General features: G+C 49.7%; 1 protein-coding gene across 2 annotated transcripts; it reads left to right on the forward strand.

Moving 5' to 3' along the window:
• Positions 1 to 294: 294 nt before the first annotated feature.
• LOC100857009 (uncharacterized) lies at positions 295 to 12,555 on the forward strand. 2 transcript variants are annotated; one of them, NM_001351975.1, is made up of 7 exons: positions 295 to 716; positions 1,552 to 1,698; positions 8,068 to 8,217; positions 8,366 to 8,484; positions 8,571 to 8,655; positions 11,070 to 11,116; positions 11,691 to 12,035. In NM_001351975.1, the coding sequence occupies exons 1-7, from the start codon at positions 338 to 340 to the stop codon at positions 11,787 to 11,789; spliced, it is 1,026 nt and encodes a 341-aa protein (NP_001338904.1). In that variant the 5' UTR covers positions 295 to 337; the 3' UTR covers positions 11,790 to 12,035. The 2 variants fall into 2 exon arrangements, with proteins under 2 accessions (NP_001338904.1, XP_023156330.1); XM_023300562.2 differs by having other exon boundaries at positions 338 to 726; positions 11,691 to 12,555.
• Positions 12,556 to 16,629: the final 4,074 nt, after the last annotated feature.

Genomic DNA, 16,629 nt, shown 5'->3' on the forward strand with positions numbered 1-16,629 from the left:
AGTTTTGCCCTTTTGTTCTATAGCACTGGAGGGGTAAAACTGAGAAAAAAAACACGACTAAAGGTAAAACTGAGCACACAACCAAAATCGAGGGCAGCACCATAAAAAACCCAAAATTTGGCATCGATCTTGATCAATGTTAATTGGGTTTAAATCTAGAATTCTGCTCAGTACAAGCAAATCATCTAAATGGAGAGACTCTTGAGCTTTGGCCACGAGCTTTACGACATCAGCAACAAACCAAACAAAAGGACACTTCGTGAGAGAACACGTCGGTGGCTCGGTGCCAGCATCGACGGAGCCCCACCAGACACCGCAGTACCGCACCGCACTGCCCATGGACGCACACGCACGCCTCCCGGCGCGCCCACCCCGCCCGCGTGCGCGTGCGCGTGCCCCTGTCCGCCTCCCGTTTGCCGCCTCCACCGCAACGCGGCGCGCGGGGTGGTGGTGCCCTCGCGATCCTCGTGTCGATCCCAGCGGCAGGGGTGCCTGTGCCTTTGCTTCTCCTGGCCGTTGCCCGCGCCTCGCGGTCGCGCACCTGAACCGGAGCCCCGCGTCAAATCTAGGGTTGCATCCGCGCCGCCCCCTCCTCCCGAGACTCCCAGCGGCTGGAACCAGAACGAGGGTGACAGGCGACGAAAGCTGCGAGGGACGCCCCCTCGTCGAATGCACTGGCGACCGTTCCGTCGAGGAGCAGCCGGAGCACGCAGGAGGTTAGTTTAGGCACGTATCGCCTCTGACCCCCCTCTTTTCCCATTAGACGGTTCGATCCAATGTGATTGCTGCTGGCTGATCGGGTTACGCGGATGCGTGTAAATTGAGCGGAATTCACGTTTTAATCCCATTTCTACGGAGTAGTAGAACCCCATAATCCTATTCGTATTCGCTTCAGTTGGTGACGAATGCTTACTATGGGTTTCTATCTCTTCTACCTCTAACCCACCTGGCTACCTCTACCTTGAGCGCGACGGTGGACATTTTATGCGATCATGAGGAGGACCGAGGAGGTGGCCTACAGCTTCCACGGGGCCAAAAGTGTGAGAGTGACGCGATGAAGGGAGGCGGGCCGCGGGGGGCAGGGATGTCCGGACTCCGGATGCGTGACTCATCGAGGGTATAGACAAAGGGAAGGATCGGAGAAATTGTTTAGGCAATTCGAGTGTGATGTGAGTGAGGATAGCCAGCCACACTTGCAATTTATTTTCTGCGTGTCAACAAGCTGCCTACCAGTTCATTTTCCAAACTGGTTTGGATGTGTTTGTCTGATTATGATCTAACCGGCTAACCCCATGCTTTTCTACTCTTATTTACTATTGTGACTTTTGACTCGGGGAATTAGAAAGCACATCCCAATTCATTTGTACAGAATTACAGATTGCTCGCAGCAATGTGTTATGTTATTGTTTATAAAATGATGAATAAAGAGCTGATATTAATCGAGAAGATAATCTACAAATTGATGGGCCTTGAAGTTGCTTGTTTTTTCATTTGCTTGAAAAGAATGAAGCCTTTCTTTTCTTTTCTGAATGTTATAACTGGACACTGTAGTTGAGGGAAAAGCTTTGAAAATGTCATCCACCGTGCCGAAGTCATCAAATATCTTCTGGCATGATTGTCCAGTTGGCAAGACTGATCGCCAGAAGCTACTCAAGCAGAAAGGTTGTGTTGTCTGGATTACAGGCCTTAGTGGTTCAGGTAAGCAAACCTTGCTTTCTCTCTAACTGGTTTGTTGTGTGCTTCTTGCACTATCAATGCAATTGTTAAATTTTTTAATCTAAGACAATGTCAACTGCAGTTGGTGACTCTTTATGCTTCATATATATTGTATCCCCTTTGTTTGTCCCTTGTTGGGCATTGTTGTTGTTAGACAATGTAATCGGCCTCTGAGATTCTATACTGCACTGTTTTGCTTGAATTATTGAATTCTACCAAAGTCATTTTGACCCAATGCTTTCACTATTGTTTTATTCATTTTAGAGTACATAGAATAAATACTTTCATGCTAAGACGGGTGAAGGAGGGGATTACAGACCAGGCTTTCGAGTAGCGTGATTTTGGTATAGACAACCAAGAAGTATGCTGCATAAAAGTGTCAAGGGCGGTATTGCCCAAGGTAGGAGGACCTCGGCTACGTAGATCGTAGCCTTGACCCGTGGTTGCCGGCAGGGTTATGCCCCCACGCCGAGCTACCCGTCGACAGGAGAAGTTCTCCTGGTCGCCGGTTTAGAGAAGAGAGGAAGAGACTTGATAGGTAATTCTTGATTGATTCCCAAGTGCCACCCTACATGGCTATATATAGCCGGCGGCTTACACAAATGGAGAAGGTTCTCCTTGATTGAAGATCTAATCAAAATAGGAAGGATACTAATCAGCTAGCTACTTTCTCTCCTAGCCAATCTCCTTCTATGTTTGCTGCATGCACAATCAATCAGGCGGTAGCCTTCTATGTTTGCTGCATGCGCAATCAATCAGATGGCTACTTTCCATCCTAGCCACTCACCTGCTGCGCATGTGCCTTTGCTGCCTGCTCAGCTCGGCGCACATCGCGGGCTCTCCTACGCCTGGCGTATGTGTGGCCGTACATGACATCTCTCCGCTCCTCAAGAAGCAGCTCGTCCTCGAGCTGAAAGGTTGGGAATTTGTCGGTGAAAGCGTCCATGTCCTCCCAAGTCGCAGATGCAGGCGACTGATCTTTCCACTGCACCAGCACCTGGCGTACACCGCGGTTGAGCCGGGTTCGGATGGCCCTAGCTGGCTCCAAGGTGACTGCCCCATGGTGAAGTGGGGGTAGTGGCGGTGTAACCTGCGGTGGTGTGCCGTGATACTTTTTGAGGACGCCCACATGAAACACGTCGTGGATGCGAGCGCGGGCTGGAAGCTCGAGGCGGACAGCGACCTCGTTGATGAGTTCCAGCACACGGTAGGGCCCATAGAACCGGGGCTTCAGCTTGCCGGTGGAGTCAGTGGCGAGGGAGGCAGGGGAGCGGTGTCGGAGCCGGAGCAGCACCCATTCGCCCACCTGATACGTGACGGCGCGGTGTCCCTGGTCATAATACTTCTTCTGGACAGCCTGTGCCTGTTCCAGCCGATGGCGGACATCAGCGAGGAACTCTTCGCGCTCCTCCATGGTTCTAGCCACCGCCGCAACACGTGTGTCCCCCGGTTCATAGGACCGGATGGACGGAGGCTCACGCCCGTAGACGATCTTGAAAGGCGTGTCGCGGAGAGAGCTCTGGTAGGCGGTGTTGAAGACGTACTCCGCCCATGGGAGCCATTGGAGCCACTGGCGAGGCCGATCGCTCGTTAGGCACCGCAGGTACATGATGATTACCCTGTTCGCCGACTCGGACTGGCCGTCCGACTGAGGGTGGAAAGCCGACGTCATGTGGAGACTGGTCCCCATCAACCGCATGATCTCCTTCCAGAACTTGGAGGTGAACACGACGTCGCGGTCCGACACCAAGGACTGCGGCACCCCATGAAGGCGTACAATCTCTGCGAAGAATGCCTGAGCCACGGACTCTGCTGAGTAGGGGTGTGCCAGTGGAATAAAGTGGCAGTACTTGCTGAATCTGTCCACCACCGTCAAGATGACGGACTTGCCGCGCACTCGTGGCAGGGCTTCGACGAAGTCCAGCGCCACATCTGTCCAGACTCCCTGCGGAATTGGTAGGGGAAGGAGGAGTCCGGCCGGGTGTAGGTGCTCTGACTTTTGGCGCTGGCAGGTAGGACACTCCCGGACATAATCTTGGACCACCTGCTTCATGTTAGGGAAATGGAAGTCACGTCGAAGGCGGTGTAGCGTGCGCTGGACCCCTTCGTGGCCCTCGGCATGCACCGCGGCGAGCAGTTCACGGAGCAGCGGTGAAGAAGGGGGTAGGTAGAGCCGGCCCGCGTACTGGACCATCCCGTCCACCACCTCCCACGGCGCATGCTTGGTGCCAGCCTGCACCTCGTCACGAATGGCAGTGAGTGCTGGATCGGTGAGCTGTGCCTGACGAAGACGGTCCAGGACGTCGAAACGCGGTGCCGAGAGGGCCAGCAGCGCCCCATCGTCCGGCGTGTCGCGGCGGGAGAGGGCATCCGCCACCACATTGGTTGACCCCGGCTTATATTCGACGGAGAAATCGAAGCCCAGGAGCTTGCCGACCCAGTGATGCTGCGGAAGCGTCGCGAGCCGCTGGTCCAGCAGGTACTTGAGGCTGTAGTGGTCGGTTTTGACGATGAACCGGCGTCCCCAAAGGTACGGCCTCCAGTGTCGAACTGCTAGGACGAGGCCGATGAGCTCACGTTCGTAAGCCGCCAGCGCTTGATGACGGGGTGCGACAGCCCGGCTGAAGAACGCGATGGGGTGGCCCCCCTGGACCATCACCGCGCCGAAACCGTGGGACGATGCGTCGCACTCAACGACGAATGGCTTGGAGAAGTCCGGCATGGTGAGGACGGGGGCCGAAGTGACCGCGTCCTTGAGGGCGCCAAACGCCTCCGCGGCTCCTGCGCTCCAAGAGAATCCATCCTTCTTCAACAAGGCCGTCAATGGCGCTGCCACGGTACCGTAGTGGTGGACGAACTTCCGGTAATAGCCCGTCAGTCCGAGGAAACCCCGTACCGCCCGTGCGGATCGCGGCGTGGGCCAGTCCCGGATGGCCTGAACTTTGGCCGGATCCATGGCGACGCCTGCCTCGGAGATGACGTGGCCAAGGTAGCCAACCTTCGTCGCGCCGAACGCACACTTGGTGCGTTTTAGGAACAGCTGGTGGCGTTGGAGCTCCTCGAGGACGGCGCGGAGGTGTCGAAGGTGTTCTCCCCAGCTCTTACTGTAGATCAAAATGTCGTCAAAGAACACAAGAACAAACCGACGAAGAAAACGGTCGCAGCACGTCATTCATCAAAGCCTGGAACGTCGCTGGGGCGTTGCACAGCCCGAACGGCATCACCAGGAACTCGTAGAGGCCGTCGTGGGTGCGGAAGGCCGTCATGTGGACGTCCCCCGGGCGCATCCGGACCTGGTGGTAGCCCGAGCGTAGGTCGAGCTTGGTGAAGAACTTCGCGCCGTGGAGTTCGTCCAGCAACTCGTCCACCACCGGGATCGGAAACGCATCCTTGACGGTGAGCGCGTTCAGCGCCCTGTAGTCGACGCAGAACCGCCAGGAGCCGTCCGGCTTCTTGACGAGAAGTACTGGTGAGGAAAATGCCGAGTCGCTGCGTCGGACAATGCCTTGCTCGATCATGGCGGCGCACTGCCGCTCGAGCTCGTCTTTGTGTGCCGCCGGGTATCGGTACGGGCGGACCGCCACCGGCAGCGCTCCCGGTTTGAGGATGATGCGGTGGTCACGGGAACGCTTGGGTGGAAGACCGCGTGGCTCGGTGAAGACGTGGCCGAGGGAGTGAAGGAGGGCGTCGAGGAGGGGCTCCTGGGCTGGCTGGAGCTGTAGTGTCGGCGTCGGTGGCGCCGTGACTGCGCGGACAGCCGGCTTGACCGAGGATGCGAGGCCGGTCCAGCAGACAGCGCGTCCCTCGCGCTGGAACTGCATAGTCTGTGCGGCGACGTCCCAGACGATGGGCACGAGGGTTCCCAACCACTGCGTGCCGAGGACGAGGTCGAAACCTGCCAAGGGCATGACGAAGAGGTCGACGTGGAACGTGTCGCCCTGCACCCTGATCGGCGCGTCGCGGATGACCCCCGGGCACGTGACGCGCTCGCCGTTAGCCACGGTGGCAGTGAGCCTTGGGCGCGGTTGGATGTGCATCCCGGAGCGGTACGCTGCACGCTCGCCGATGAAGTTGTGCGTGGATCCCGTGTCGAGGAGGGCGACCAGCACGGCGGTCCCGAGGAACGCGCGGACCTGTAGCGTGTCGAAGGTTGGCACTCCGGCCACGGCATGTAGGGAGTAGATGGGGCCCTCCTCCGCTGGGGCAGCATCGCCCGCGGCGTCGACTGCCATCTCCAGTTCAATGCCTTCAACGTAGAAGAGGCGGCGACAGGTGCGATTGTGGCCGCGGGAGTACTGCTCATCGCAGTTGAAGCACAACCCGAGCCGACGACGTTCCTGCTGTTCTTCCACGGAGAGACGACGGCCCGGTTGCCGCTCGCGTGCGGCTGGCGCAGCACCCGCCGGTGGTGCCGGTAGCGCAAGGAGTGGGGGCGCCTGCTGAGGTTTAATGGCGGCCGGTAGAGCGCGATGCGCCGGCTTGGCCGGGGCTGCCGCCATCTTGTCGAGCTCCATCAGCTCCACTTGCCGAGCGAGGCTCATGGCCGCGGTCAGCGTCTCCGGGTTGTGAAGCCGGACGGCGTGGCTGAGGGGTGGAAGCAGACCTCCTGTGAAGAGCTGGACTCGCTGGGCTTCGTCGAGCCGCCCAGCGCGGAAGAGGAGGCTCTGGAAGCGGTTGGAGTATTCCTCCACCGTCCCCGTGCGTCGGCACTCCGTCAACTCGAAGAGGGGCGCCGAGCGCAGCGCTGGTCCGAATCGCAGATCAATGAGATCTTTGAAACGTCCCCACGACGGCGTGCCTTCGTCCTCCTGAAGTTGCATGAACCATTCCTGGGCGACGTCTTCGAGGTTGTATGACGCCATCCCGACGCGCTCCTCGGCCATGGTACGCTGCTGACGAAAATATGACTCACATTTGTTGAGGAAGAGGCGCGGGTCAGACTTCCCGTCAAAACGGGGAAAATCCCACTTCTGGAACCGGGGGGCCCGATCCGGTTCACGAGGAGGCTCCATGCGATTGCCGCCACCAACGCCAGATGACGATGATGCCTTGTCCTTCAAGGAAGCCATCTCGATCTTCATCTCCTTGATCTCCATCTTGAGCTCCGAATGCCAGGATTTCATCATCTCCATGAGGTCGGCCATGGAGGGCTCCGACATGGTGTTGGAGTGACCGGTGGAAGTGGTGGAGGCTGAGGGCGAGGGTGGGGTTGAGGGCGGTTTAGTGGCTGCGGTGGTGGAAGGTGATGGTTGTGAAGAAGACGAGGATCGTCGGCTTCGTGATACCAGGTTGTCAAGGGCGGTATTGCCCAAGGTAGGAGGACCTCGGCTACGTAGATCGTAGCCTTGACCCGTGGTTGCCGGCAGGGTTATGCCCCCACGCCGAGCTACCCGTCGACAGGAGAAGTTCTCCTGGTCGCCGGTTTAGAGAAGAGAGGAAGAGACTTGATAGGTAATTCTTGATTGATTCCCAAGTGCCACCCTACATGGCTATATATAGCCGGCGGCTTACACAAATGGAGAAGGTTCTCCTTGATTGAAGATCTAATCAAAATAGGAAGGATACTAATCAGCTAGCTACTTTCTCTCCTAGCCAATCTCCTTCTATGTTTGCTGCATGCACAATCAATCAGGCGGTAGCCTTCTATGTTTGCTGCATGCGCAATCAATCAGATGGCTACTTTCCATCCTAGCCACTCACCTGCTGCGCATGTGCCTTTGCTGCCTGCTCAGCTCGGCGCACATCGCGGGCTCTCCTACGCCTGGCGTATGTGTGGCCGTACATGACAAAAAGTCTTTGCAGTTTTAAGTCATTGAATGACTCAAATTGTTATTGCCTGTTAAGTCGCTTTCAACTCTATTTTTCTGTACTCTCTGCATACATATCTTGTTCACAAATTTGGCCAGACCTTTATTTTATTTATGGAAAATAAGAACTCTTTCTAGTGGCTCTGCTCTGTTCTAGATGTTCACGGATTTCCTAATATTAATGTAAGTAAGCAACCTATTTGTTTCGGCCTGGATAAATTACATACCTTACTTTCACTTGCCGGAAATTCATACAAATAACTTTCAAATTCTTATAAAAGGTAAATATGCAAAGTTTCCAAGAGAACTTTATTTTTTTTTCAATTTGTATGGCATATTCCTATTCTGTTCACTGCCATACATTCGCGCTTCACAATATCTTTGGGACTTGCATTGCATTTTTTTGTAAATAAATCATAATCTATTTTCTGTTATTTCAGAGTATAGCTGCATTTAAATAAATCTCCGATATCATTTGTGTTTCCAATTGAAACTTTTTGTTTTTTAAACGGTATTTTTAATCTGTTTTCTTCATCTTGCCAAGGTAAAAGTACCTTGGCATGTACATTAGGCCGTGAGCTCCACACAAGAGGGAAGCTTGCATATGTCCTTGACGGTGATAACTTAAGACATGGTCTGAACAAGGATCTTGGCTTCAAAGCTGAAGACCGTGCTGAAAATATAAGGAGAGTTGGTAAGTGTCTCACAAACATATATATGCTTACAATATTTAAAGGAATTATCATAAAAGAAAAGGAATGATATACAAGTCCTACTTTTGCCATTATTTTTATCTTTCCAGCACTGTGCAGTTCACATCTTGGTTGAACTATTTCGGACAGGTGAAGTAGCAAAGTTATTTGCAGATGCGGGCCTTGTATGTATTGCAAGTTTGATATCTCCATATAGGAGAGACCGTGAATCTTGCCGTGCATTGTTGTCTGATAGTAGCTTCATTGAAGTAAGAGATCCATTTTATTTGTTTTTGTATTTAGTGAACTTAGCGATCCCATGGGTTTACCACCAAACACCTACGAACTTTTGCAGGTTTTCTTGAACATGTCCTTGGAATTATGTGAAGCAAGAGATCCAAAGGGCCTCTATAAGCTTGCTCGTGCAGGAAAAATAAAGGGTAAGGTTTGTATGATGCTTGGTGTCTAAAATGGAAATAGTTTAGATTGTGGGGTGCTTCAACCTATTATGTCCCTCCGAGCATTATTTAAATATTTTTAAATGTAAGTCACATTTCTGTCTTGTTTTGTAATGTCAGATTCACTGGCCAGTGAACAACTTAAAATACTAATTGATTCGAGTTATGCTTTCTTTGGGAAGCAGCTCCTTAGTTTTGATATGATTTTGACCCTATTTGTTTCAGCTATTTTCAGCTTCTGTCCACTAGAAGCTGCTGTAGACTGCCAAACGCTTAACTTTTCAGCTCGTTTCTATGAGAATCACTTTAGTTAAAACCATTCAAAATCAACGTGAACACAGAATCGATCGAGTCGTTGCGATAGTTGTAAACCATTACTTTCTACATCCTAAACCCTATGGACTCTTTTATCTTCCTTCGCGCGTAATCTCCACAATACTTAGATTCTCTCTACAGCTAGATTCTCAGAAAAGCTCGTCATAAAAAAGCTGACAGGCCTTTGCAGTGTCAGTCAAATTTTGATGATGCACGCAATGTCATTTTTTTCTCAAAAGAGTTTTGTACCCTGATATAAACAAGAAAGGGATATGAGAAACCCATAAACAGTCACTCACACCGACACCTTTAGACAAAGACAAAATTGATTTTTACCTGGAATTGATACACTACAAATGTAGCTTTGGGGCATTCAGATTTTTGGCAACATGCTATGTTTAGATTCTTCCATTTGGTTCGTCAGCTATACTGTAATTACCAATGGTGTTGCAGCTAGAAAATGTGTAAGCTTACTTGTAGGTTCTATTTTATTAAAAACTCGAGGGGTAAGACCAGTGGCGGCCTGACGGTGGGGCGGAGGGGCCGCCGCCCCAGGCCCCCAATTATATAGGGCCCTGAACCTAGTTATACATTCAGTAATTAGACTATTAGACACAATAGCTTAATAGTGAAATGTCGAATAATTAGCGGCCACGAAGCGTTCACAACCCGGTCGTATTTAAACATGTTAAAAGAACTTTTAAGATAATACTATAATATGTATCTTTTTATTTATTTGTTGCTTGGTATGAATATTTTTAGATGTGTCTTGAGTTTATATATTGCTACCATTTTTATATAACAATAGTTTGATGTGCCTCTATTTTAAATTTGCCCCGGCCCCCTAAAACCTCCGGTCCGCCGTGGGGTAAGACAGCCCCCGGGGGCATTGTATTAAGAAGAAGACCTCACATAGATTAAGAAAACCCTTGTCCCACCCATACAAAGTGGCACTATAGCCCATGTGAGAACGACCATGACCGGGGCCGGGCCTTAGGCCTGTGCTTTGGCATCGGACAGACGAGGGGATTTTTTAAACCCCGGCCTAAAATTCGCTTCCACTGGGAGTTGAACTCAGGACCTGGGGAGTGCTACTTAGACCACCTAGAGGCCCTTTCGCAGGTTCTATTTTGTTACAATGCTTTTTTTTTCCTTTTCACATTTGCTCACTCATTGATCATGTTATTTCTGAATGCTGAATTCGATGCAATTGAGCTGATTTGTTTTGAATCTGGACCATGACCTGAACTAGACCTGTTGTTGGGGAGGCTATGAACATACCCGGGCTTACCCACACCCAAATTCATTTCTGAAATATCCATTCTGCACCCTCCCCATAATTCTCCATGTCCATTGCCAGCATTGGGTAACCTGATACATCTGAACCACAAACATATGCTTGGACTGTAACATTCGCAAGCTTGCAAAACCATTGGAAGCACATAGAATCTGCATGAAAACTTGCCGTTTGAAATCAATCGAACAAGTGATGGAAACCAAAATCAGTACAAAAGGATTTGAATCCTCATTTCCTGACAAGGATTGGAACTTGAAAGGTACATTGCAAGGCAATTGAAGAACAGATGGAAATTGCCCTCAGAAAAGGGGAAAAGAAGAACAAATCAAAGTGGAGATGTGGTTGCAGACTTATCAGTTTCAGTATATATGTGACTGGATCACGAAGCAACTCCCTCAGGATGACACCAATGTGGGAGGAGGCTTGCAGCCGCAACGAACGAGTGGAGCAGTGTGGGGAAGTGACGGCGTTTGGGGGCGTTCCCAGGAGACAAGGAGTACATGTTGCTAGGTGGTGTGATTCGTGGTGTTAATGAACCTCCAGCACGTCCCACAGACCACCTACCACCTATAGGCTACAGTTTGAGAAATGGAAAAGCATAAAATGAGTAAGCCTGTAAGTTTTAACCACTAATTATCTACTGTAAAAGGTATCATATATAAACAGAAACATGTTCACTGCAAAATATTCCGTTGTGGGCAGGCTTCATTTTTAAATTCAACCTGTGTTGTTAATTCATATAGAGTTTACTCATGCTTCAAGTTTTAAACATGGTTTGTTGCAGGTTTTACAGGAATAGATGACCCTTATGAAGCACCACTGAATTGTGAGGTACATAATTATATTATATTTGCTGTCATCTTGACCTGTTGAAATGTGTATTATTACAAGGTGCAAATGTAGTTGTTGCTTTCGGTCCATATAAATTCGAGATTCAATGTCAGAGGAAATGCATGGTCGGGTTAAGAGAAGAGAGTGTGCTTTATCATTTTCTTTTGTTGCAACATGGTGAATTGTGTAGGTTTAATCGGCTATTTAGTGGTTTGCATAGGACAGTTGGGCAGCAAAAGTTGGCTAGACCATGGCACTAAGCCTAGTCTCAGTGGGGTGGGGAGGTTCACGAGAAAAAAATGCTATTTTGTCACTCCGTGGGCTCTCTGCTATTATGTCACCCTATGTCTATGACTTGTGGGACCATTTGTGTCTATGATTTGTGACCTGTCAATTCATCAAACCTGCTGATGTTTTATAATACTAAAGGTGTCATATTTTATAACTGTCAAAGATGGTTAAGTTGCCTTCCTGGTATAAAAACGGAATCATGTTTGATTCTTTCAACGCTGTATCAAGTTAGTACTCTTTGTTTGTGACCTACACGCGTTGATTCTCTTGCTTTTACTTGCAGATTGAGATCAAAGAGGTAGATGGTGTATGCCCTCCGCCTGCTGAGATGGCAGGGCAAGTTGTTACTTACCTTGAGGAGAAAGGCTTCCTGCACGAGTAGGCTGAATCCAAGCAACATCTGGGGAAGATTTCAGTAAGACTAGCGCAGAATAAGTCAAAGGCGCTGGCAGTTACGGTATAGCAGTTGCATAGATTGGCCTCAATGCCTTAGTATTTTCTTTCCGTACTTCCTCTGCCACAGGCTCCATGCAATTTCATTCAGATGAGCCTGGATGGTTCCTAATTTCTTTGACCTCTAGAGTAGATTACTTGTAATGCAACTCTGATAACCACTTGGGGCAGTATCGATGTGGCAATCGCAATCCTCACGGCAGTCACCCTCGCCCGCACACATAAAATTCCCGCGCCCAGGTGACACCGCGCGCGGCAACGCGACACAACCCGACGAAGCCAAACCGAGCAAGCAAATTAAAGCAAGCATCCGACCAACCCGTGCGCGCGGCGCGAGGAAGCTCAGCCAACGTGATGGTGTTCAGCGCCTCGTTCATGGCGGCGGCGGCGCGCGTGCCGGCGGAACTGTGCCAGCGGCCCCCGCGCCCGGGGCAGCGGCGGGTGAGCGCGGACGACGTCCTGCGCGCTCTGTACCTGCCCCCGGCGCGGCCCCCGGCGCGGGAGCTCGGGCGCCTGGGGACTTCCTCTTCGGCTTTTTCTGCCTGCCGCTGCCGGAGTACGGCCGCGGCGGAGGGTGGGTGGCACTGGCACGGGTGCCCGACGCGGTGCTATACACCTACCGGAGGTCTCTGTCGGTCACCTCGTCGTCCTCATCCTTCTCCTCGTCGATGTCCTCGTCGGAGGACGACTGATTGCTGACAAGGAACAGTAAATACACGTTGAGGAATGCGCCTTGCTTGTACTGTATTTTTTTTCGTTTGTGCAGGAGAATCGATTAGATGTGACTTGTACGCCCAATTCCTTTGTGACCTCTGTATATGTCCAATTATTGAGTAAATTTCAGTGGCGGTCATCGAACTCGTCACGAGTTCTCATCCAGGTCCCGGAACTCGTAAAATACATAGGCGCATACATAAACTTGTCTTAGGCTCACATTTAGGTCCAAACCTCCCCCGCCTCCCTCGGCCAGGCTGACGTGGACTGCCAGGTTAGATTACAAAATGCAAAACCCCCCCTACTTCTCTTCATTTGAAGGTCCAAACTCCAACTTCAACGCATCTAGGTTCAGAAATTTGTGAATCAATGATGGAAAATGGAGTACATGTTCACATAGATGTACAGATAAAGAACTAGAAGCACATAACTTCAAATGAGCCATCTGAAATAGCATCCATACAGCGCCATGCATACAGGTTACATATGAGCCATCTGAAATAGCATCCATACATAGCATTATATATGTTTCTGATGCCACACGCCATGCATACAGGGTCATACAAGCTGAGCTTCCATACAAGTTTATGGTGCCTCATAGCATGCATACATGGTGCCTTACATGCTGAGCTTCCATACAAGTTTATGGTGCCTCAATATGCACATCAAAATATGAAACCTGACTATCATTTACAAAAGGATCAGCATGCTATCATTCACAAAAAGGGTCAGCACGCTATCATTCACAAAAGGGGTCAGTAACCTATCATGTTGACCTACGTTTTCTTCCCTCCAGACTTTGGTTTTGTCTTGGATTTCTTAGTTGTCTTGGTTGCTCCTGCCGTATTGCCTGCACTCTTCCTCTTCTTGAGTGCTGCCTTTCCCGCCTTGGATGCGGTGGTGGGTGCAACAGGTCGAGCAACAGGCTGATTGTCTCCAATAAAAACTGAATCTGGTAGTGGACCATGCTGAATGTCTGTAGGGCCACTTGAAGCCTGCATGATAGTTATCTATTGTGAGCATACCTCATGGAGCATAGGTGACAACATGGTCTCATTGGGATGCAAAGTAAGGCCTAGTTGAGTATACCTCATGGAGCATCTGTGATAACATGGTCTCACTAGGATCTACAGCAGCAGGTTGTGGTCTCCCCATTTCCTGCATAAAAAGCATTGGTAACATAGCAAATAAACATGGATGCAAATTGAATTATAGTGGTGAGTGATATACTTGGGTGATGACTGGTTCTTCTCCATCATTTTCAACTGGTTGTTCTTCAACATGTGTTGCAGATATTTGTGTAGGATCGATTCCTAACTTTTTAAGACCCTAACCCAAGTGTTTGGTGCCATTTTATCTAACCAAGCATGAGCAGCAGGGTCTAGGACCTTCATGGCATCCATATTTTCATTCCACTGTGTAACAGTACTAGACCTTGCACACATCCATAGTTGGTTCTTTAGATTCTCACCTTTGAAGTGTTCCTGGAAGTTCTGGTACAGGTGCCTGACACAGAACCTATGCTCAGCATCTGGAAAAACTTGTTGCACTGCTGGAATCAGACCCTACATAAACAAGAAGCCCACATAAGATAGGATGTTACACAAGTCAATACATTGATTACATACCTTCTGTTTGTCTGTCATTATGGTCCATGGATATGTGTTGTCAATATTAAGATCTTTCTTGAGTGTCTCTAGGAACCACTTCCATGTGGCTAGGGACTCCACTTCAACAACAACCATTGATATTGGAAATATACAGTCATTTGGGTCTACCCCAACAGCAGTTAGTAGAATGCCCCCAAATTTAGTTTTCAAATGGCATCCATCAAGGAAAATAACTGGCCTACAACCACTGAGAAATCCTCTCTTGCAAGCATCAAGAGACATGTACAGATGGCTAAAATGACCATCTAAAAGCTTCAGATAGAATGTGCTTCCAGGGTTTGATCTTAATATCTCATTGCCATAATCCCAAAGTTTATTATACTGTCCAAGCTCATCTCCATAGATGGTCTCCAAAGCTAGCCTTCTGGCTCTCCAAAGCTTGCTTCTAGTAGGTGTAAAATTCCATTCCTTCTGTACTGTCCTAGAGAAATTACCCAAAGTCATCTTCTCATCAGCCCTAAAGCTTTCAATATATTTCTCTGCTAGCCACTTTGCAGTGCATCTCTTCAGATCCCATTCCCTTCTACAATTATGTTCTGCCACATATTTCTTCACTAGAAAGGTCTTCACCCTACTGTCCCATGAGCAGTACAATGTCCAAGGGCAACCAAGTGCACAGTGAGCACTAATCCTCATCCTATCATTCCTAGGCATCTTGATGTCGACTCTATGTTTCAAGCTATACTCTGTCACAACTTTTCTGACCATCTCAACTGAAGGGAAGGTCATACCAAGCCTAAATGTTGGATTGTTAAGGTCATCAGGCACAAATGATTTAAATTTAAGTCTCACTCCATTTGCTCCATCTTCATCTTCTGGTAGTTCCAATTCATCATCGCTTTCCTCATCAGTACTCTGTGGTTGAGAAACTACTATTGCATTCCCCTTTCCCATCCTGCTCCCAATTGCCTTCTTTGACTTATCCTTAACAGCTACAGGGTTTACCACGCCTTCATCAACACTGTCAACGAAAAGGTCATCATCTCCCTCTTGAACATCATTGTCACTGTCCATGAAATCTGGATCATCTCCCTGTTGAACATCACTGTCATTGTCCATGACAAATGGATCATCTTCATCGTCCATGAAAATTGGATCATCTTCATTGTCCTTTCCTGTAGGTGCATGGTTAAAGTAGATGACAAAATTCTTCACCTTATCAGCCACTCTGCTCATCACTCTTGTGTCATCATCAGTGGACAAATACCTCAAACCATCTGACAAATCTTTCCCAGTTAAGAGCCAGTACACTGTCAAGTTGGATGGATTTAACCCATAGCCAAGTTTCATAACTATTTCTTCAACCCAGAAATAGGACCATGACCAAGCATCCACATGATCCCACCAATCTACCTTACCATCAATGTAGGCACGATTCTGACCACTGCCATAGAAAACCCCACCATGGTGAACCTCAACAGAAAACTTCATCTCATCGGCTCCTACATTATGAACACACAAAATCACAAAATATAAATCAGCTAGGATGCAACAAAGAGACAAAATCGTCAATCACTAAGTACATGGAGGGAGCGTGGGGAGATGGGGGCTGGACAGAGAGGGAGCATGGGGAGATGGGGGCAGTGCGGATGGGGAAGGAGCAGAGAGGCGGCCACCGGTCGGGGAGGGAGCATGGGGAGGCGGCCGGCCGGACGGGGAGGGTCCGCGGGGAGGCGGCCCGCCGGACGGAGAGGGACCACGGGGAGGCGGCCGCCGGACGGGGAGGGAGCCCGGAGAGGCGGCTGGACAGACAGGTAGAGAGTGAGGGACTCACCGTATTCTGGTGGTGGATCATCCTGCTTCCTCCTCCTCGGGGCCATGGAGAAGACGGCGGCTGCTGCCACCAACGACGCCTGGATGTCGAACCCTAGCCACCGTGCGCCTTCTGTCGCCTCCTCACGCGCGAAGGAGAAGAAAGGAGAGGGAGAAAGAACTGAAACTTGTATTTCCTAGGGAGGTTTCTGCATTTCGTCATCCGACCTGGCATTCACGTTGGCTTCTTAGACGCGGGCAGGGGAGATTTGGACCTAAATGTGAGCCTAAGACAAATTTATGTATGCGCCTATGCATTTTACGAGTTTCGGGACCTGGATGAGAACTCGGGACAAGTTCGATGACCGCCACTGAAATTTACTCCCAATTATTTGACATAGATAAATATTCAGTTCCCTTGTGAGCTGCAACATCTAACCGACCTTTTGGCTTTAATCAACCTGTCCTTCAACTATGCTACTAGCTCTTCAAAGTGGTTCATGCAACATCTAAACGACCTTTTATGCAGTATATCATTTTTTGTCATTTGATTTTTTTTTCTTTTTGAGTGGACACCTATCTATATAAAATTATTTTATATATACAATACAATCTGGACAAATTGTTGCGTGT

The sequence above is a fragment of the Zea mays genome, chromosome 7, assembly GCF_902167145.1.
Source record: "Zea mays cultivar B73 chromosome 7, Zm-B73-REFERENCE-NAM-5.0, whole genome shotgun sequence".
Classification (NCBI taxonomy): Eukaryota; Viridiplantae; Streptophyta; class Magnoliopsida; order Poales; family Poaceae; genus Zea; species Zea mays.

Bases quoted from the DNA above. Each gene is read 5' to 3' on its own strand.
- LOC100857009 (NM_001351975.1), top strand. From the start codon at position 338: ATGGACGCACACGCACGCCTCCCGGCGCGCCCACCCCGCCCGCGTGCG. The intron at 8,485-8,570 runs GTAAGAGATCCA...GAACTTTTGCAG, and splicing joins CTGATAGTAGCTTCATTGAA to GTTTTCTTGAACATGTCCTT. The intron at 11,117-11,690 runs GTACATAATTAT...TTTTACTTGCAG, and splicing joins AAGCACCACTGAATTGTGAG to ATTGAGATCAAAGAGGTAGA.